Here is a 22947-nt window from a genome sequence, read left to right as displayed (position 1 = left end):
TTTACTGCAGAACGGGGATCTTACTGTCTGATCTCTTACTGTTTTTTAATGTAGAGCAATTAGAGGTTGACTCAGAACAGCGTCTTTCTTTTTGCCTCCGTGGTTTCTTACTGAAAGCAACAGGTACCCAATAGCACAAAAGAGCGGGTTAGGTGGATGAATGTATGGATCCCGCTGGGGCAGTAGTAGAATAGTTGCACATGGTGGCCATTAATGAAAGACACTATTCTGTGGAGTCGAGGGGAGATTTGTTCTGATTAGGGGGATGACACGGCTCAGCCTCTCTGATTGGGTGGGGTGGGGTACAGATATGAGCAATGCTTAAAGCCGGCAGAGAATTTCAGTCACAACACAATAGCATTGCGGTGATGTCAGAGTGCAAGCTGTACGCAGCTGAACCTTGGAGACCAAGCAGAGGTCAGATATTGATGTGGTCTCACTTTGTTTTCATTTCTTGTTGTTTTCTTAGTCACGACAGTGCTGCTTGGAAAACGATGCCGGAACATTTCAAGCAGAGCTGCTTGCTTGTCTTCTGAGGGGGTTATGTGTGTAATTTTCTGTGCTTTGAATCTTTCATCTGCATTTTTTTGTTAATTAGAGTGGAACTTTCCACATTTGTTCCTTAAATCATAATCATTTGAATTTGTGTCAGAGTTTAGTCAACAGCAGTGCCATTTATCACTGTTAGTATTTCATTACCCAATTTGTATCTAATCTAAAAAGAAAGCTGAAACTAACTTTTAATAGCAGCAAGGAGTTTTGTTATTGTGTTGCAGCAAGTTGTTCTCTGAAAGTAAAATGCTTGAGAACAGGTGTCTCACTATTTACTTTCTAGTTTTGCAGTACAGAAGCATCCACAGTAGAGGGGAGGCTTTTTCTAATATGCACTGCTCGTGGTCTGGAAATGAAAATGATCTTTCAAGTGGTCAGAAAATAATTAATGATTCAGTTATCACTGAAAGATAAATCGACTCTTCCAGAGTGTAAGCATGTTTAATGCAATTTAAAAAAAGTGTTTAAATATGAAATCCGGCAGTTTCACCGAGTAGTAATTGCACTGAACAGGAAGATAAATCTGATTTGCTGATGCTTCTGGCATTGTCCTCTTATTTCATACGTCATGTGACTTTAACTGCTGCAGCAAGAGTTCTAATTATTGTGTCCTAAGTCTTAGCATCCACTCCTCTTCTAATGTAATGTGTTGCACCATTGCTAGGCTATTAACCATCAAATACACAGGAAGAAATTCTCGTAGGGCAGTGAGTAAGGCTCCATGCTGTATGTGCTCATTTCACACGGTGTTGATGTTAAAAGGGAATGGTGCCTGCTTTGAATATTAAAATGGTTTTGTTTCCAGATGCCCAGTTGTAATCAATATTTACTGCATTGATGCCTTTGTTTTCATGATTCTTATCCTATTTCCACCCTGATTAAATATTAACCAGTTGTTTCTGGATGTGGTTACTTTTCTTGGTTACTGGCACAATATGGCTAGCACAACCCCTCCTACAAGCTACATATGATGCTATAACAGCATTCATAATTCTACAGTATATGACTGTGGTTTAAAAAAATGCGTACGTGTATATAAGTTTCTAAGAGTAAATGTTCTAGTTTGCCATTGAGTTAAGTCTGTGGTTAGAGTTAGGAATTTTTTTGGGGGGGTTGGTATGGACAAAAATATACCTGTGATTTTTTGGGGAGAAAGGTCATAAAAGGTTACAAATGTTACCGTTTATGAAGGTATTATGAAGACTACAGGCTATTTTCTAATTAAATGTTTTTTTTAAGGTACTGTAAGCTGTATTAGTGGTTTTAAAAAAAGAGTCAGGAATTGCAATTGTCTTCTGTTTTTCACAGGAGAAGTATTGTGTCAGGTAATTGAAATGCTCTGCATAAATATTTTTGTTTTTTCATTTATTTTCCCAAAGCTTTGTTCTGATACAAGCACTTCATTGTTAGGGAAGCAGTTTGATTCTGAAGCCTATGACACATTAGATCAGTACTCATGGATATCATTTTGTTTCCTGAAACATGTGGCAGGCGCTTTTTGAATTATTAAATGTTTGTTTCAAAGACCCAGAGTGTGCATCCATAAGTCCAACACGATGGGCTGCAGAAGCCTCAGATGGTTTAGTTAAATGTTTCTTTTACCATCAGCGATATGAGCTCAACACTTTTTATTGTGGGCAGGGGAATGTGCTTCTTTCTAGGATCACTCTGCATCGATGTCAATTTCTCATTCCTGAAGGAATAAAGACATAGAAAATGAAACTAAATAACGAGCCAGTCACATTATTTCAAATGCTCTTTAAAAAGCAGTAGCATTGTCTCCATGAATATTAATACAGGTTCTGTATACACAGCTTCATGTCAGCTGCCCTACTTTTCTCTGTTTTTTTTTATGTGGGTCATAAGAGAGCGAATAACTGGATTTTTAAATACCGCATAAGCTTCTGGAGTGGAAGATGGCGACAGGCAGCCCTTTAAAGACGGAGAAGGTAAAGGACGACTGCTATAACAGGTGTTCATTTCCATCACATTTGATTAGCATCACGAATGAGTCATCTATGGATCCAGGATCCAAAGTTACAGTTTGTATCTCCTCTATTAAACAGCCTCTACTCTGTGAATCAGAAAATATTGAGGATGAATGTTAGCTGCCCTCCTTATCAAGCACTGCTCCATTATAGCAGCATTATTGTGGGGTGTTTTTACCTTTGCACACCGTGCTGGTGTTGCGAGGGACAGATAATGATGGTGAAATCCGATTTAATCGAGAAGACTAGATAGCTTATCTAGTTTTCTATGTGGCATGCATAGTTTGTATTTCAATAAAGAACATTTGGGAGAAAGGCATATCCCACAATTCCTGTTTTTCTTTGGCTCTCCAGTGTAAAACGAGAAGCCGAGTGTTATTTCCCAGTGTTCTTCATGCTAGCATTCCTCCCCTTCAGCTCTCAGTGGAGACCAAAGCCAGCGCAGGGACTATTTGCTATATGTTAGTTGGTTTCTCACTTCCTTTTCCTTTTGGTCAGGACGGACTCATCCTCAACCAAACAAGTTAAAGCCAAACCTGTTAATTAACCTGTTCCTTTTGCATTTTGGGGCCTGCCTGTTTCTTCTGAATTGGATGTTCAATTGGAAAAAAAAAACGTGTTTAAGGTTTTTATTCCCTTACATAGGGGTGAATGTGTCATTTCTGAGTGCCTGCCCTGTCATGCTTAGCGCAAAGGATCCTTGTGCGCAGTGTGATGCATGCAAATCGATATGAGGTTGTTTAGCTACAGTAGGAAAATATTTGTGGAGACTTTAGAATACAGCAACCTATTTCAGCTACTCAAGGGAGTTGTTTGTGACAAATCCCTGTGAAATATTACTGTGTTTTGTTGTTAATTCAGAGTTTTGGCTAGTGGGGAGTACGGATTTTGCTTGGGTTGCCTGCTGTTCTCCACACTGTGCATGAAGGGGGCCGTTTTCTCCCAGAGCTGCAGAGATTCTCTTACTTTAGCACACTGGAAGTTTGAACTGTTTTTGTGAGTCTGGGGAACGGAGGAATGGAATGGAATGGGGGTGGGAATATGTGGGTGGTGGGGGGGTTCAAGGCAGAACTAATGATTAATTGAAAGCCTCTCTATACCCTGCATTAGCGTCTTGGTGAGTTATACACTGGACACCATCTTGGAATGCGTTTCCCACAAGCTGTTGGATGAGTCAGTCCCTGATGTCATTCCTCACAGAGCTTGAGATGCGCAGGGCTCAGCCAGAATCTGACATGAAGGAGGCAGAGAATTGAAAGAGGGACTTAGGGAGGTTGTACAGCTGACGACTGTGCAGGGCTGGCTCCAGGCTTCTGCACTGTTTCCCACTTCTGCAGTCTGTGCATATGGCAGTCTTTCTCCCCCAAAACACCACCAGGAAAGAGCGAAAGAAAGACAGATAGTTGGAGGATGCAGTCAGCGGAGGGAAATTGGGAATTGTTCTCTCAAACTTGCAGTATTGTGTCCCATATATTTTGCATGTGTAACAAATTAAAAAAAGCATCAACTTTTTAAGCTTCTTTCCTTTAGCAGTCTGTCTGTTTTATATTAGTGATGGACCATTTAGGTTTATTAAGAATTTCAAACGTTTCTGTTTCTCCTGTGCAGTTCACTCCCATAGTTTGACATTCTGAAACGTTTAGAGGGTTAGCTTCCCGTGGATTATGCCACGTCATGTCAATGGATAAAGATATTTAAAGTCATTTTAACAGGACGGGCAGAATTATATGTTAAATCCATACTGAGACAACACTGGAGTAGATCAGTAATGAGTGAAATCGTCAAACAATTGCAAGAGTCTACAGCAGCAAAGCTAAGAAGAATGGGCGTGTGTCTTCTTAGCCTTAATGAAAAGGAGTCATGGTCTTGTCCTTACATCATTATCTGTCTGCATACTGTCAGACATGAATTGGTAGTGTTTAAGGGAAACAATGATGGTTCCAGTCTGCCAATATAGACCTAAATGAGAAGAGACAGGAAATTGTTTCAGTAGAAGCTTGTCCTATTGAACTGTTTCAACCTTGTTAACAATTAAAGGTGGGTTTAATGCTTAAAGATAATAAGTATTGTTGACATTTTTCCAAATCGGTTTTCATTTTTATAAAATGCTTGCAGACGGAACAGGGAGTGAGGTCAGGCTTTTTACCTTAAGAGACAATAAATGAGGCATTCCTCGACATGATCCTTGTTATCCTTGCTTTCCTTTTGCTCGGCGAATTCCGTAAAACATCAGTTAGAGCTGTAGATGTCCTGCACCTGGTGTTAACGATTAAGTAGGAAAGAGGAAAATTACTGGGTTGATTTTAACCTTAAGTACTGAAGCCAGGGGAGGTTTGAATTTTGCATAAGAATGCGTAACTATAATTAGAATATTGTTGCTAGTCCTTTGGCTCTGTACTCCCTTCTTTTCTGCACACTGGAACGCCACATTGATCATCTTGCGGGTGGTGAAACCCAGTGTGGAACATGAGGGACTGGAAGGAACCGACTTGCAGAGTTGCAGTAGCAATGAATCGCGGTCCGATGACTGAAACCGAGACAAATGGTTCCCCTTTTCTGCCGTGTGGGCAGCCAGCGTGTGCAGTCTGGTGCTGCTCCCTTTCTGTCGTCGCTTTGCCTGAGGGGGGAGTAGCCGGGTGACCTTCTTCCAGCCCCATTGTGTCTCAGCCACGCACAGCCCCCGGACCCAGGAGTGCCGTTTCCAGTGGCAAGCCCTGTGTGATAGTCCATTGAGCCCCTGTCTTTGTCAGCCCCTGGGAGACTCCCCAGCAAGCTCTATTTGCATCATTCATGCCTCCGAAACTCGGCAAGACTTGCCACCACTTCTAACTCAATTTATCAAAACACCCCTGCTCCCCCCCGTCCTCAGGACCTCCCTGTTGGCGGATGAATGGCTGATATCAGAGTGAAGGAACTTCAGCTACAGGGCTGCTTCATAAGAATTTTAATCATGATGGAGCCTCAGAACTGAACAGTTGTTTCTGGTTTATCACTTAGTAGTTCTTTTTTAGCATTTACATATATTGTAGAAGAATATGTGGCAGGGTGGCGCAGTGGTTAGCATCGCTGCCTTGTAAGCTCTGGGACCATGGGTTCAATTACCGGAGCCCCATCTGCATGGATGTGCATGTTGTTCCCGTGTTTCTGGTGCTCTGTATCAAGGCCAGGTGCTTCGAATTTCCTTCCACTATCCAAAGATATAAAGGTAGGTTAATGGGCTTCTGGAGTGAGCGTGTGTTTGTGTCTGGGTCTGACCCTGTCTGGCTATGGACTGGTGTCGCATCCAGGCTCTGTGCCACTATGAACCCGAACTGGAAAATTATTTATTTATTAGTTATTAGTTATTTAAAGAGGATGTGATGTGATCTAGAAAAGTCATGCAGGTGAAATTCGTTGTTATAAAGTTATTTTTTACATGTATTACAACTGTAGTAGCCGTGTAAAAGGAAGGAAGGCTGAAGCAGTTACATGCATTTTACTTGGCTCAGTGTGGTGGAGAGGTAGTACTTATTGTCAAGCTTTTGTTGAAAATGTCAATAAATTACAAGGTATGGGACAAAACAGGTTTTAAAATATTAAACAACATTTCATTAATATCGCGCTTGCCGCCGATTCTAGATTTCACAGCAGACTTGAATTGAATCAGGTAGACAAACGTGTGGGATAAAGATATTTAAATGATATTACGTGTAACGAATCTAGAATAAACAGGAGACAGTAACAGAAAGTGCAGCAGCTTGGATTGTCCTCTATGCCTGAGAGTACATGGGAACAATTATTAAATGTTGGCGTGCGAGCTTCTGTAGGCAGATAGGTGACTAGGCTAAGAGAGAAATTATTTAGCAGGAAGGTCAAGTACGTTGCGTGCAAAAACTGCTTCGACACTCAATTGTGCTGTAATGCAACTATGACTGCTGCTAGATGATTGTCTGCCAATACACTCCGAGATGGCATTATCCATGATTTCCGGGATCGTGGGGTTGTGAATGCTGACCCCCATGACCACAAGATGAGACTCGGCAGTCCGTCGCGGTTAGAAGCTTTCAGGACCGCTCTGGGCTCCTATGATGTACAGGTGGTCCACTTTCGGAGAAGCCTGCTCAGTCCCAAAAACCAGAGGTATTAAATATATCTTCCGTTCCTCTTCATCTCACACAGACCCACTTCTTCTAGTCTTCTGTAATCCACTGGAGGAGCCAGAACAGCCGGGTTCCTGACCCACTGCTTTCTCTTTCCGCTGTTTCCAGCAAACCCAGGGGCGCCCCTGACACTCTGAACTGGGCTCAGCCCCCCCAATAACTGGTCAGGCTGCCCCTTAAATAGGAGCCTCTATGTCCCTACTGGTGCACCACCCTTGGCCTAACCCTTTAGGCATCCAATTTGCGACTATAAACAGAAATACTGGTGCAAAGATATTAAGTTTATGCTTCCGCTAGTTTGTTTCAGAGTGGATTTCAGAAGGAATTGCAAGATTCTTCATCTTTTAAATCCTTCAGACTAGGATCAGTACTACATGTTGAGTGTGTTATTAATTCCTGTGCTATCTGAACTCCCTCCTCGCTCTCTCCCAGTACTCAGGGAGTTTAGAAGCAGCCTCTAACCTACAGTCTGCACACCTGGCACTAATACAACCCAATAGTAAATCCTGTGGAATGTGGAGTTACCCCCTGGACCAATCAAATGAGCTCTTTCCCTTCCAGTGGAATTCCACTCCACACGAAACATGCTGACTTGCACAGCCTGTGTTTGTTTCTTTTTGGCATTTTTTTTTATCATTTTACAGATAAATGACAACCGCTAACCATTTTATGGAAACCATTATCTTTTAAAAAAAATCAGAATCTCTAATTATTTTCTAATTTAGACCCACCTGTTCTGGAAAGACCCTGTGGCTTTTATTTCAGCTTATCACTTCAACATTGCAATGCGGAAGCAATATAAAGTTGTTTTCAGGGGGGAATAAATGTCTAACAAGATGTCTGATAATATAGTCCACCACAGTAACTGGGGGCATTACAGTTATAAACTGAATCATAGACACTAGATATAAAAAGGCAGCAATATACAGTAGAGGTCGCAGCTCAAGCTCTTGGAAGAAAACATCACTGGAATGGACAGAAAGATCTGGGTTGCAAAGGTCCAGCAGAGGTGATAATACATTGTTTAAAAAATCAGACCAGTAATTCAGGAATTCAGCCTGTAGGGCCCTCAGCTGGCACTGCAGGCTCAAGTGTGAATGCGTTCTCAGATATCTGGAACTGAGAGCGCAGCTGTTAAAGAGTGGGACAGCTAGTGCGCGTGTCTCAGCTGTCTGCAGTCAAAGGAATGTGGGAGAGCCCTTTCCTGAAGTGGAGGCAACAGCAGGACTCAGCCCACAAACACTCCTCCTACACACGAGCCTTCCGCTGGAAAGTGGTTTGGTGGATGTCTGCATCCACAGTTAAGACATTAAATGGCTTATGTTCCCCTTCAGACACAAGCATATGCTGCAATAAGGGGATCCACAATGCTGTCAGAAGGCTTCGTCGTTGTGACTTTTTTGAATTTGCGAATGTTTGCATTAAGATGGAGCAGGCTATTATTAGAGACACTTCATGCCATCCAGAGCAATATCTGTGAGTCTATGTGACAAAGTGCAGTAGCTTAGTTGTAGTTCTAACTACAACATTCTTTTAACTGTATTTAATGTATCATGACGCTGATACCTACTGTAAGTAGTATACAGTATAAACGGTAAACTGTTCTGGAAGTTTGCATTTTCTTTTCATTTTGTTGCATGGAAATGATCTGGCATTTAGTTTAAGCTCCGATACATTAATTTTACAGTACTGGGCTCATTGCAGATTTTTTCAGGGAGAAATCCTGCTTTGTTTTCTCAGTTTTCAAAGAAGCAAGTCTAGATATCCATGGTTTTATGGGTATAAAGTGAGAACATGGGTTTTTAATGCAGGAGAACACATTTACATGTAATATGCCATTAAGACCTATGAAGTCCAAATTGAGCTGCTCATTCCCATTCCTCAGATGTTTACCGGCAGCACTGTAGCATCTGTAAAGCTTTATTAATTGTATTTTGCTGCTCCACAGTAGGTGGTAAAGTCATCTGTACGGCTGTTGGCTTTTGCATTTTATTTTTGAAAATGTTTTTGCTAGGGGAGCAATGACTTTAATGATAAAATATGTGTGTTGATTTGGTAGGACGGTTTTACATTTATTTGTTTGTTGTACACAAAATACCATTACAAAGGACTCGACCTGTAAAGATATCTGTTTAACCCAACTTTTAACACCTAATGCATTTCTTGGATTGACCTAAAGTATTAATTTTTTTAATTACCATTAAATAATTGTCTTAATAAATCTTAAAACTGATATTTGTTATAAAATATGAAGAACAGTTGTTAACATATTTTAAGCTTTGTGCTTGTATGTTTGGAATACTTAAGCAGGGTAAAATAAGCATATTAACACATACCCTTTAGATTAAAACCACCATATTTTATTGATGATTATTTGTGTGTAAACATTTGAACATTGAATCCTACCTAGACTAGTTATCTGTCTTATTACTGTCTTGATTTTCAATAAATTGATTTGATCTCTTGGCATATAGTTATTAAAGGCCTGGTCATTTTAAGTTTATTCCAATCTCTCTCATGTTTTATTGCTGTTGGGTCTCTTATGAGCAGCATAACACAAGAGCAGTTCATATTTAATGTGAGTTAACCAGGTGTTTTACATCTACAGTAAGTAATGAGTGACATCTCTTATATGAAACTGTATTTTTCATCTTGCTGCCCGATCACAGGATACAGTAAGTTGCATCATGTGACAGACACACCAGTGATTGGGTTTATGAAGCCCAAGCGCTTCGAAGTCAACATTTGAGCATATTTAATATTCCCAGCTGCTGAAGCTCATAGCAGATATGGATTCTTCTTGGTTTTGAGACTGTGTCTATAAAATCCTCTCAAAGCCTTGAATTGTGAGCGTGTAATTCTCCAAGACATTGCTTCATCTTCTGCCTCCTGTTTCCCCTGAGGCATTAGACTGCTCTGCATTGCTCTTCAGTTCTGACTGTATTTAGTGTTTGTGTCATCTTGCTCATCTGTAGGTTGGAGGAAATTGCTTTCACACAAAGGTGCATGTTACTCATCTGCCTAAATTGTGCTTTCTTACCAAAGAAGCATCTTCTCTTGCTCATGTTGTAGAAGAGGAATAACTCTGGTTCTTATAATCTTGCCAAAAGTCCTCATTCAGCTGGAGACAACTGTAGGTACAGCTATAACTGTGTTACATTGACACAGTTTTATGTTCCTTAACTCTTCCTCAAGAGACATAGATGTATGAACTGTGATATTGCTGCTATGCATTTTTAAAGTTTAAATGCAAGTTACAGTACATGCACATTAAGCCACAGCACATCACATGTAAAAGCCATTAACTCTCCCTGAGCACAATAGAAATTTTCTTTCGCATTTTGTTTTAATCAGCCAACGTGTGGTTGACGTCTGCAGGTACTTAACCTCTTGGGATTCTAGTGGCACGTGATTTCAATTGGATACCACAGTGTAAGTTACCATTGCTCTCTGAAACCAAATTTAAAACACTGACATTGCTGTTAAGTGCAAAAGCCATCTTTTCAGTGAAGATGTTTTATGTAGCAATAAGTACGTTAGCCTTAGAGGGATACTCTTCATTTGAAACATCCATTTAAAGTGACTTTGCACTTTAGATGTTGAAGGCTGTTCCAAATGATTACAATATATGAAAGAAACTAAGCTTTGATGTATTTTCTGTGACTGTTGCTGTCCTTTTTTTTCCAACCAAGGCCTGCATAAGGTCAAATGTTTGACACACTTCTCAATCACGGATGACAAACTCAGTGCTTGATTTAGCTTTTTTTACCCTAAAGGATCTTTATGTCCATGCGATAGAAAATGGTCAAAAGGTATTTGGTTTGCATCTTCAGACAGGCTGGGGTTTTCATTAAATCATTGTTTTTCTAAGGAATCTTAGAAAATCTGAGGAGAGAATTTAGCCGTTGTTGTCTGGAGAATGTTGTCACTCGGACAGAGCTAAAGCCTGACTTAAAAAATTCTTCCAATTTGCTGAACAGATTCTTTTTAGAGGATTGCTTAATAAGAAGGGGTGTCACTGTTGCTAGAGAAAAGTCACAAGTTGCATGTACCACAATAGCTGGGTTGTCTTAACACTTGGACAGTCAAAATAAGAAAAAAAAAACATTACATAAAGTTTGCGATTTATTCAGTTCCCAACCACAGTACCCTGTTTTTAAGAGCCAAAGAAAAAGCTCAGAACTGTAAAAAATTTGAGATATGCCCGTGTTGGTTACATATTTTGTTCCCCGTGCTGCAGTCAAAACTATATTTTATTTTCACTGTCACTGTTTATATTGCTAGTGAATTAAAATATAGGCTTTGAATGCCAAAATGCCTTGAGTGACAAATCAAGGATGAATTGGAGAAGCCCAGTAATTTTCAGCTCTTGAATCCCGAAGGTTTATTTCATTTATATTGGTGATATCAACTCTTTTTTCTTTGCCTACAAGTGTAGGAATGGATATATTGATGATATTGATAATATCGATAAATATTTATCTTAAGAACAGGTACAGTTTCAGGGAATTGAAGGTGAAGGAGGAAATAAAGGCTCTGTAATTTAGGGAGTCTCATTAACGTACTGTACTGTGATTTGGCACAATCAAAAAGAGGTTAAAGATGATGCTGTGGTATATTTTCAGAAACCTCAATATATGTTTGGGAATTTGAGTGCATTTAAATCTAATTGTTCATTTTGCATAGTGAAGCTTTTACAGAGTGTAGTGTGGTGTGATGACCTGAGGTTACCATAGATGAGGTAATCCTCTTCAGGGACTATGGACCCAGTTTGTAAACAGTACAATGATGTAATCCATTGCAAACACGCCACATAGTATTTAAATACATTTATTGATGCACAGCACCTACTCTGCATCCCAAGATGCTTGGCAACTTCCCTGTAGCAATATAACTTTTTCAGCGATACATTTCTCTGTAAAACTAAACTTCTCCTTAGATAACCTATTTATAATATTTTATCCTGGAATTTTAAAGAATGAGTGAGTAAAAATGTACAGTATTTCTTTAATCAGCGACTGACTAAATCCTGAAGAAAAACTGTTATTTTGATTACTTCTGTACAGTATAGTCATTTGGTAAATTAAGTCATTTAAAGATGGGTTTATAGAAAATTTCCTTTGGCACTAGAAGACTGGAGCTGTTATTCTGTTAAACAACTCCAGAGTAAGAGAAACAAAAGCAAACAACACAACTTCTCATTGAATTTTAGATGTTGCGGCAGTGTTAAGTACTAAATGTGTGAATCTGGAAAAAGAAATCATGGAGACACTTCGCATTTTTCAGATGCTCCCCTGGCTACAGGGAGAAATATTGTAGTAGTCACCCTGGGTTTGAGTCTGCTGTTTTCTTTAATGATATTAGTTTCTTTTTGTAAATATTTCCTCTATATAGAGGAGGTCAATTAATGTTTCGTTAGTGTTTGTAAGAGTATAAAAGTAGTGTATTAATGTACCACATGTACTATTTTCCTTGCCTATTTGCAACATCTATGCTATGAAAATACTGATAGCCAAGTCTCAGAAGATGGCAGACTTATTAAATCAGTGCAGTGACTTGCTGGGTGAAGACACTGCTTAGAAAATGCCAGAATGACGTGACTCTGCATCGACTGTAAGTGCACTCCAGTCACAATACACACACAGGTGCTTCAGAACAATTAAATGATTACTGCTGAAGACCTGGTCCCATGGCCTCCCTAAGGCCTTTTCAGTAATAACACCCCTTTTTGTCATTTCTCCTTATCTTAAGTTAGGTTAGATGTAGGCTTGGTACAATTCATTATTTATATACATGTATATATATTCTTTTCACAAAACACAGGAATGAAACACCGGCCTACAAACGGGGTTGTGATCATTTGCAAATTTTAACCTGTGTAAATTGTGCTAAACGTGTGAGTACTTGGGAATTTCGCTTTTCTTTCTGTTGAAGCTGATTGGCTTGATTTTGTTGATGCCTATTAGGATTTTGAATACCTCTATTAGTTGCCCTTTTGGTGTTCTCTGTTCAACATTGTAAAGATTTAGTTCTTTCAGTCAGTCAGAATAGGATGCTCCTGTAAGCCTGAGACTGTATCTTTCACCCTTCTCTCTACAGAACAGCAATATCTGTTTTGTAATGTGGTTATATAAGCCATAGAAATACTGAATTGAAGAAGGAATTGTGAGGCAGATACAGGAATTACAAAGTGCTGTATGTCTGAAACACTGTCCCCATAGTCTCTTGATACAGATTTAATTTGTGCAGGGTGAAGAGGTCAGCTTTGTGAAGCAGAAATAGTGTTTGGTTTGAATGCATTTAGTTGCATCATGTTCAAAAGCAGAAAATGAATTAAGAAGAAAGATGAGCGTTCACAAGACCATGCCAGTCTAGTGGAATATGATGTGGACCTCTTCATTTATTTTACTAAATATTTGAGCTTTTATCTCAATCGTTATTCATTAGAATCTTAAGCATTCAGTTGCTCCTTTTAGAGAATTCACTACATGACATTACTACATGAGTGCATTTTTTTAAGTTCATTAAATTATTTGTGGATTCATCAGATACGGTATCCTTTCGCAAGGTTAATTCTGCCTTCTCAAAGGCTTATCAGTGTTTCACCAGGGGTAAGCCAGCCCATGGAATTGTGCTGCATCAGGTTTTCATGTGAATCTCAATCTGATATGTTCTTGGCAGCCAGACTGAGGTGTAAAAAGTGGAGAACAAAACATTTCTTTGTTGATTGTTGCTGTGGTGTCGTTTTCTGCACCAAATACCTCGATTTTAATTAAAGAGTGTTCCCTGAGACACAGAAGAGAAAATGCAGAGCAGTGTGGATGTCTCAGGGATGTTAGAATCTATAGAGGAGTAAGGAGAGGTGAATTCTGCTTGTGGGGGGGGGGGGGGGGGGTAGAAATATGAAGCAAAGGGGGTAGTTAAAGAAAACCAAGTAAAGGGAAGGTGACAGTGGGTCCTGCCTGCGGGTGAGAACGTGTGTCCGAAGAGAAAGAGCTGGAAATCCCTGAGAACAGCTCGGTGACAGAAACATTGTGTTATTTCTTCTTTTGTTTCTGTTTCTGCATTTTTTCATATTGTGCTTTCCACTATTATGGAATCAGCCTTCATGCCTCCACATTATAGCCAGCAGCAATATCACTCTTGCAGCTCACCTCTAACCCCCTGAAGTTCAGCAGGTGTGAGCCTGGCCAGTACCTGGATGGGAGGTATTAGAGGGGCCAGTAGGGGGTGCTCACCTTGCATTCTGTGTGGGTCCTAATGCCCCAGTATAGTGACAGAAAAAAGGGTTGTTACCCTAGTGTCCTGGTGAAATATTCCCCTCTTGGCCTTTACCAATCACGGCCTCCTAATAATCCCCATTTCTGAACTGGCTTCATCACTCTGCTCTCCTCCCCACTGATAGTTGGTGTGTGATGGGCGTACTGGTGCATTCTGGCTGCCAGCGCAACATCCAGAAAAGCTCTACAGAAGTCTAAGAATGGTGATTATTATTTGTTCCTTCACACTGCTGACAGCTCCTGCCTCAAGCATCACGTATAGACAAAGATTTATACAGCGCATTCAACAGGGTCTTTCAAGTGCTACACACTCATTGCCTTGCTAGTTTTCTCTGGATTAATGAAATTAATGAAAAGTATGAATAATGTTTGTCTAGTTTATGCAGTACACCCTTATTTAAGGTGTTTATTTAAGGGAGCTAATCCCTTGAATTATAATTTTATTATTATTTATAATTTATTACAATAGTTTATTATTTTTAAAATAATTTTAGCAACAGTTTATGTTTACTGGTTTGTTCAGTTGCTGAATGCATGAAACAGATGAAAAAAACAGGACAAATCTTTGTATTTCTGTGTTAGTTCACTGTGTTTGTTTTCGTGTCATATGTATAAACACGGGGCAGCGCCAGGGCCCTTCAATCAATTCCTGGGGTGCTGTCTGTGTGGAGTTTGCATGTTCTCCCCGTGTACATGTGGGGTTTTGCCAACGCTCTGGTTTCCTCCCAGTCCATAGACGTACTGGGAGGTTATTCAGCCCTGGTGTGAGTGTGTGTGTGTGTTACCTGCAATGGCCTGGCGACATGTCTAGGGTGTATCCCGAGCTGTGCAAGGTGTCGCGTCCGTTGCTTGCAACCCTGGATTAGATAAAGCCATTGGAAAGAGGCTGAATTTCCATATAAACATGCATGACCAACTTCTTTTCCTAGGAAGTAGTTGGTCATTTTTTGTTGAACATCTTTAAAGAAATAGTAGCTTGTTTGTTCAGCAGCTCTCTAGTTAAATTCTGAGAGATTTGTCTTGTGGCTTTGGCTTGTATGCCATGCAGGTGTCCGAATAGAGCAGATTGTAACTTCACAGTTCATTGTTTGGTGGTGATGTCACTCATTGGAACTGACACGGGGTTTCTGAAGTTGCCTTGAGGGAAGGAAAAAAAGATGACAGTTGTTTTGCTTTCTAACAGGTTTACTCCCTCATATCTGTTAATAGCATGGTCTTTCCTAACACTTTTTAAAGGGAAGAAATATTGAGCATCATCTGCTTACCACTTTTGAAGTTATTTTTTTGGTTTCTGATTTATTTCCGTTGAACTGGCTTCAAGCAGATTATTTTCTGATTATGAATCTATGACTCTGTTCGAGATCTTTTTTTGACAGCAGAAGCTGCTTAGTCAACTTTTGTCATGTATTTAAATGCATCTGTCACTGAACATTTTCTAAAAATATTGCAGGGTGCTGCCTGTTGATAATTACAGTACAAACAAGTGACTTATTAAAACATACTGTACTCTTGAATATTTATATATATATTAAATTTTAAAGTTGTTTTACCATATACTCTTCTCTCCTTCTGACAGAGCAGTCAGGAAGCGGGACAGATACAGTAAATAGTGTTCAATTGCAATGTGAAACTCTTGTGTGATGAAAGACATTAAGTAACATTATCGTTCTGATAACAGGCAGACAAAATTCAAAGCGAAATAAAATAGCATTACATTCTGTTATTTGGAAGCTAAAGTCGCTATTTATAGCCTTGCAAAGTGGTGTGTTTTATTAAGACAATTTGTCACAAGATGACTAGGAAGTATAGAATAATATAGAAGAATATTGTGTTCAAAAGAAACATCAAGAACACGAAGAGTGAAATTTTAACTTTTTCTTTTTAAGAGGAGAACTGTGATGCCACCAAGTCTAAATGATCACCTGCCCCAAAGTTTGAGATACCCTGTCGAAACTGAGTTCCCATCAGGCTGTGCCCTTCCTGCCGATGTCACAGGTTGTGCGGATTGAGTTCACGATGGAGCTGATTGCTGTGAGAGGCCCTCAGATAGGGCTGGCACAGGAATGCACTACCTCAGGTTGCAGCCTGTTCTTTCCGGGGTGCTGGCTAAGAGCAGAAATCTGAAATCAGCCCTCCCTGCTTCTCATCCCATTTAAGAGTGGCAGCTCTTAGATGTCTCTGTGGGCGTTTCTCGCCTCCTGCTGTTTCCTGGCTGCTTTTCTTTCATTTCATTGCTCTGCATTAAGAGAGAAGAGCCAAACTGCTCAGCGGTGACATTCGGCTTCATAATCAAAAGAATGCTGATTTTTCTTGGTGTATGTGTGTATGTTGCTTTTGTTTTAAATTGATGGAGCATGGTGTAACCTTTATTCTTTCATTAGTCTCTTGACTTGACTGCTTGAGTAATTGAATCTCTTATACCCCAGGGCATTGGTTTAGATCTTTCATGGTGTGACTCTTGTTTCCTTGTCCTTCTTAAATATGCTTCTATAAGTCTAGTTACATAAGTAATTCGGCAGTGCATTACAGTATATACAGCATTGGTACCTGAGATGCTTTAAAAGCAAAATCAGTTCAGGCTGTATACAATTTCCATTCTTTTTCATCTTTTGTTATTTCACCAGTAAGATTGAGCCTTTCATTATGATAGGTATAAAATCTAGCTTAATAGAGCAGCTCAACCAGTCCCAAAGCTGCATACCCTCGCCCTCCTCTTCCCTTCCTGACCCCTGCATTAAATTTGGCATTCTAATGCATTACCTGCTTGCTGTTCGTCTTGAAAAAGTGGGGCAAACTTTGCATCACAGAAAAAAAAGCGCCCAGCTGTTAATCTGACAGGAGATGTCTGGCCAGTGTCTGGGCTAATGGGGATGAGCATGGTTGGACTGAGGTCTTCTGTACTGTAGCTGTCTTCTCGATGGCAAGACTCCAGATGTTTAGTTAGTAATGACCTTGTGTTTAATTAGGCCTTAGAGACCCATTTTAGTTAACTGTGTGACCCCTCTCAATGGCGCAGCGACAGTTAAGTGACGTGGAGGATCACAAGCATGGGTGATATCTCCATCTGCCACATCCAGCACTGTTCACTGGCTCCTTTTCTGCCCTTTAACGATAAACTTGCATTGATGCAGCACTAAAGACAATGCTTTTTCTATGTACCTGTGATGGCATTTTGTGGAAGTGCAATCGCATGCACGCAAAGCAAAAATAAATCTGCACAGTAAAACTAAGCCTAAGAAAAACATTTTGTGTTTGCCTTGAAAAGAGTTATCCTCGAACTTGCACATTGTGAAGGTGAAGTTATGACATTGAAAGAGTATTGATTTTAATATCTTAAGTATTGCATATGTTAAACAGTGAAGCCGAATAAAACAATCAAAACAATTTTATTGACACACGTTGTATCACAACAGATTAAATATCTTTTTTTTTTGTGGCTGGAATCTTTGTAGAGTGAAAGAGACTTGCTTTTGCCAAAAGAGTGGTTGGTGAGAATGGAAGTTAGGTTTCCCTGCAGCTGTGAAAGAAATGTTTCCTTATCACCATGTTAACCATGCTTATCAGTGGACTTGCACAGCAGGGACATTAAGAGATGAAGTGAGCATTGCCTCAAAGTTGGGATCAGCAGGGAAAGGGTTAGTGTGTTCAGAGAGATGTGCTTCTTCACCGTGCTTTTGAGATCTGTTGCTAACTGCAGCCTTATCCTCTCTCTCTTCTCTCTCTCCTCTCTCTCTCCTTCTCCCTCTCTCTCTCCTTCTTCCACTCCCTGTGACAGGCTGCTCCTGCAGTGAGTCGACAACATGGAGCCAGGCAGCGGGGCTACAGCAGTGGGGAGCGCAGCGCTGGGACTGCTGGGGGCTGCTGGGAGTCATGACATTCCTGACAGGTGAGGGGCACAGCTCCGCACGCAGAGCTTGGCAGGGCTTTAGGCTTGCGTTTGTGTGTGGGGGTATGTGTGTGGCGCGCAGTGCAGGGGTTAATGGTTATTAATGCATGTCATAGCCTCTGGACTTGAGCTTTAACTCTGCGTGAAAGCAGAAAAGCTGCTTGCTTGTGTATCTGTTATGAGGCAGCAGTGGCTGTTTATACCTGTGTCTATGGGGAATCAAGATACAAAGTCTGAATTTGTCTTGAATAGAGAGTTGGAAGAGTTAAGAAATGTGTAGGACTTGAATGTAATATAATATATGGTAATACTACTTTTTTAATACTATAATACTCTTATCAACACAGTAGTACTATTATAACTTTTACCCATTAGTCAAGACCTAAATAGGTATTTTGGAAATGGCCTATCCTAGAAATAGTAGTGGGTAATTTGCATTGTTGATTAAAGGGTTAAACAATCCTTTTATCAGTGTGATCGGTGTATCAGTGTGAAAATGAGGAAAAATACTCAAATACTGAGCATAGTATAATGAAACTAACAATTAATTCTGCATGCACTATGGAAACACACGCACACTCACCACCCACACTCGTGCCAGGATTTCAAGCAAGCATTAAAGATGACGATCATGTGACCAGTAGCCTACAAGCAAGCAGAAAGTCCAGAAACACCTATAGCTATTGCACATGGATGATGTTACTAGCTGCCCTGCTCATTTCACTGTTAAACTGTGCACAATACACTGAGTGCTATCTCCACCATTCTCTTAGAGAAACATAAAGAGTTTATTCCTCCTTTTATGACTATTCCCCTCAGTTGGGTAGGATCTACACAATATATAACAATATATTACACTTGGAATGTTTATATGCCAGCACCCATATCACCCTGCAACTCACCACTGGCAGCCCACTGAAGCTCAGCAGGTGTGAGCCTGGTCAGTACCTGGATGGGAGACCTCCTGGGAAAGCTGAGGCTGCTGCTGAAAGAGGTGTTAGTGGGGCCAGCATGGGGCGCTCACCCCACAGTCTGTGTTGGTCCTAAGGCCCCAATATAGTGATGAGGACACTATACTGTAAAAAGGTGCCGTCCTTCAGATGAGACATAAAACCGAGGTCTTGACTCTGTGTAGTAAATAAAAATCCCAGGGAGTTTCTCGAAAAGAGTAAGAGTGTTACCCCAGTGTCCTGGGGTCCTTTACCAATCATGGCCTCGGGATGGGATGCTGCTCCATTGCAGAGCATATGGACACAAACTCATAGGGCCCATCCAGGGATACAGTTTAACCTGGGCAGATGGGAGGAGAGCAGAGCACCAGGAGAAACTCCACATGGACACATAGAGAAAATATCAAATCTAAAGGCTTCCCTATCCGACTGACAGCAATACTGTATCTGACATGGGTACAATGGAAATCGAATTAAAATATTAGAATAACAGAATAACAAGATCGTGCAAGCAATAATTATGGCGGTCCTTGGCAGCCCTTGTATTGCAGTAAAAAAAAAATGATAACTGAGATGTATAAAAACTTATTAGCTCACATGAGCAGTGGTTAAAAGTTACCAGTGTGTCATGTTCACGTAAGATGTCCTCTGTAATACACCGAGGGTAATTGACTGCCTGTTTCAGAAAGTATTTTATTATCAGAAAGTCTGCCTGCCAAAGTGATGGATTGCAGTGTAATTTCACGAGGGCCTCTGTTTGTGCTTTCAGCACTGTGCAATTGAAGGCCTGCAGTCTTCTGTGCTTGGTGCAATAAGCATGATTTAATAATGCATTAGTGCTGAATTCTAGCAAAAGTGGTCAAATGTTCTATTCTGTTCAAAGTTTCAGTTACCAATTTGTGAAAAACATTTGCGCTGCTCACTGCATGGATACAAAAACTCTTATCGGGACTTCAAAATAGAGACTCATTTTGCCTGCTCAATAAATAATCGGACAAGCAGCAGGTTCATGTTAATGCCAGTCCAAGAGCAGACAGAGCAGTAGAGCAAGATTGTGTATGGGAACTGACACTTTGTGCTGGGATTAAACAAGCAAGCTCTGCAGCACCTCTGAGCTAGCTGGCAACTGTATTCCCACAGGAATGGGTGATGCTTTTGGTAAATAGAGGCCAATGAAAGCATTCTCACAACACAGAGCTGAGCTTGCCTTTTTCTATAGAGTAATCTGCAGTATTCCTTGGGAGCAAGTGGTTGGGTAACAATTGGTTATCAGGGATGACGTAGGTTTCCAAGCAACAGGTTTAACAATGTAACAGGCATTCATTGATAGATGTGCTGGGTTTTTTTTTTCATGGGGCGAACAGTAGGTGTTTTCAGTGCGGTATTAAGGAATTTGTAGTTCAAACATTGCCCTTCTTGAATGAGGCAGTTTCTTATACCCTGCGCACCAAAGATTTAGAATCTCTTGGAATTTTTTTCTTTTGGGAATCACCCAGTGCCACTTCTGAAAGATCAAAATACAGTGTAAATGATTGTAAAAGCTGCATCATTAGGGATGGCAAAGAGTTCACGAGCCTCTAGCGACTATGTTTTCATAGTCTTATATCCAAAATTCATCCACTTTTTTGGTTGTGATTTGTGAGGTTGGCAAAGATTTTTAATTAAGTTTGCTTTTAGTTGAAAGGGTCAGATTCTAGTCCAGACTAGTCCAGGGTGTTGCTTATTACCAGTCTAGGTGAACAAATCATTTTGGACTTTCTAACCAAACTAAAACACATTATGCCATTTCTTTGATTTGACAGAGAGTGGGAGTAAATAAAATTAAATGCAGACTTGTTCAGAATGCACTGCCAAGCACGTACTTCATGCACACGAGCTGTTCACTTGGGAGTCCACTCTCCACATGGTGTTCAGCTCACCTCTCCTGCCTTGGTTCAGGTACTGTAGGTTGTACTTCATTTCCAGCTCAGAGGGCATTTCGGACACACCGGTACTCGTGTTCCGTTGATTTATTCTTTAAATTAATTTCTGGCCACATCTAACTTCTTGTTCAGCATTCATTAACATATCGATCGTCCTGCTGAAAGAACACAGTAAAGATATGCTTCTAATTAAGAGGACTGTATCCGTGAAGTGGAGTAAGAAGATAAGGCACTATAGGGGAGCTGAATAGCTAGCAGATCCTGAGCCACCCCTCCGATTTTTAAAACTGACCTGCAGTGAAATCAATCACCCATCGCTCTCTTGAATTCAGGGGAAAAAAAGAGCTGGATTCAAAATAAATATAGCTATCGTTATAATTCACATTTTTTGCTTCTGTCTGCATTTGATTTGTAACTGGCTTAGATCCCTTCTGTGAAAGCAAACTTCTAACTGGAGGAAATGCATTTAGAAGCCACATCTAAGCACCCTATATGCATAAAACAACTTTTTAAAATGCATAAATAAACCACTTATGTATAATAGTTCACTAGCTGCAAAATACTGGATATATTGCTTGAACAGCTTCAGTTATTACTGAGGTAATACAGTTCTCTCAAGTGCCTATGGAATGTGCAATATATATGATATCAACCACTATATTATTAAGGAAAACCTGCTGATAGCTACAGTATGTATTATTAAGAGACATGCACAAGTTTGAAAGTGAGCCGATATCAAGCACTGAATGGAAACATCAAAACAGCTTTTGTCCTCCCTTATATGTTTCTCGGATCGATCTAAAGACTTGGATTTGCCCTAAGATTTTGAGGAACTGGGAATGATACCAAAGATGTGGAATGTACTGCCAAAACATGAACACACTCTTGCTATCTCGGTCACGGTAAAGGTTAAGATGGTCCTGTTGCCCTGTTATGTGTTGTGCGCATCAGAAAGGTGCGTATTCCCGGTCGGCTCTGGGCTGTTGTGATCCTTATCTTGGAAGCACAGGGCTCAGGGTGAGAGTCCCAGTAACTGGGAGGAAGGTGTGAAATGTAAGTCTTGGAAGCCAGAGAGTGTCTGCCAGGGTGCTGGAACAAGAAGCAGCTCTGGACCTCGGCAGTAACTCTTGAGGGGGTCTCTGGGAGCTGGGGGGGTTTTCACACTGAGGTTCAGGACGCCCCCCTTGTCTGGACGAGGCAGAGCCGCCGCAAGATTTCGCCCTCCCGAAGGTTTTTTGTCTCCCCAGCCGCGGTCCTCTGCCGCCTCTTCACTGCCTGGGGGGCTCCAGCTTGCTTCAGTTGGGTCTTTACACTCACTGACTCCTCCAACAGTGACGAAAATTCAAAATAAACCCCCGAGGGGCCTGCCTGCACAGTTGGTTTTCATCATAACCGTGTATCAGTTGCAGTCAAGGGAGCAGCACACATCCTCACAAAGGATTTTTATTTATTTTTTAATAGATTTTGTCAATTCCTCTTGTCACTGTGCCTATGACCATGTAGGGTTCATATCTTGAGTCTTTTTTCTTTAGAAGAGTGAATCCTTACGGCATCATTTGCTAAAAGCGAGTACATTTCAATTCCTTACTGGTTTGTTGGAGTTACGTACTTTATACACCGACCTTTGTGTCTTCTGGGTTGTAAATGTTCTTTTCCCTTTCTCTGCTCTTCATTAAGCTCATCCCACTTTTTGAATGAGGAAGAATTCCAAACAATAATACAACATAAAACACCAGTGCACACCAGGAGGCGAACTCCGGCAGAACAGTTGTTGTATATTGTACCTTTGTGTCCCTTCGTTTGCTCCTCCTAGTTCTGTGACACAAGGCCACCTCCATCTTTCCCACCTGCTGCTGTGAATTTATGAACACTGCCTGGTTTTAGTATTCCAGTCTCACCGCACACTGAGACACACTGTAAATTTATCACCTTTTACTGAATCCTCTTTGCTGGTCCTCTCCGTGGCAGGTATTCGGCGAGATCATTTGAATAGATTTGTGGTTATCAACATTATTAATTATATGTAAATGACTTGAACAGTAAACCACACGGAATTGTGTGGTGAGCTGTGTCTCACGTATAAGCCTGGAAGTGCTCTTGTTAGTGCACAATAAATGTGTAGTCATTGTGTGTCTGTTTTTGAGCACAACCCCCTATTCTATGTATTTTCTGGGAAAAGAAAACAGATGAACTTAATAAGAAAACCAAAATCCATTTTTCTTCTTAGCAT

General features: G+C 40.6%; 1 protein-coding gene across 1 annotated transcript in view; it reads left to right on the top strand.

Annotated features, from left to right (window-relative positions):
- arhgap32b (Rho GTPase activating protein 32b) overlaps nt 1–22947 on the top strand; it is a 158235-nt gene that overhangs the window by 43095 nt on the left and 92193 nt on the right. Inside the window, exon 2 of the mRNA XM_088939377.1 lies at nt 17735–17845. Within this exon, the coding sequence (XP_088795503.1) occupies nt 17760–17845 (86 nt within the window). The 5' untranslated portion in view covers nt 17735–17759. The remainder of the gene's footprint in view (nt 1–17734; nt 17846–22947) is intronic.

Source organism: Atractosteus spatula, chromosome 22 (genome assembly GCF_055471065.1).
Source record: "Atractosteus spatula isolate fAtrSpa1 chromosome 22, fAtrSpa1.hap1, whole genome shotgun sequence".
Taxonomy (NCBI): domain Eukaryota; kingdom Metazoa; phylum Chordata; class Actinopteri; order Semionotiformes; family Lepisosteidae; genus Atractosteus; species Atractosteus spatula.
Note: the sequence above shows the minus strand (reverse complement) of the source record. Positions and strands in the feature narration are given on the sequence as shown.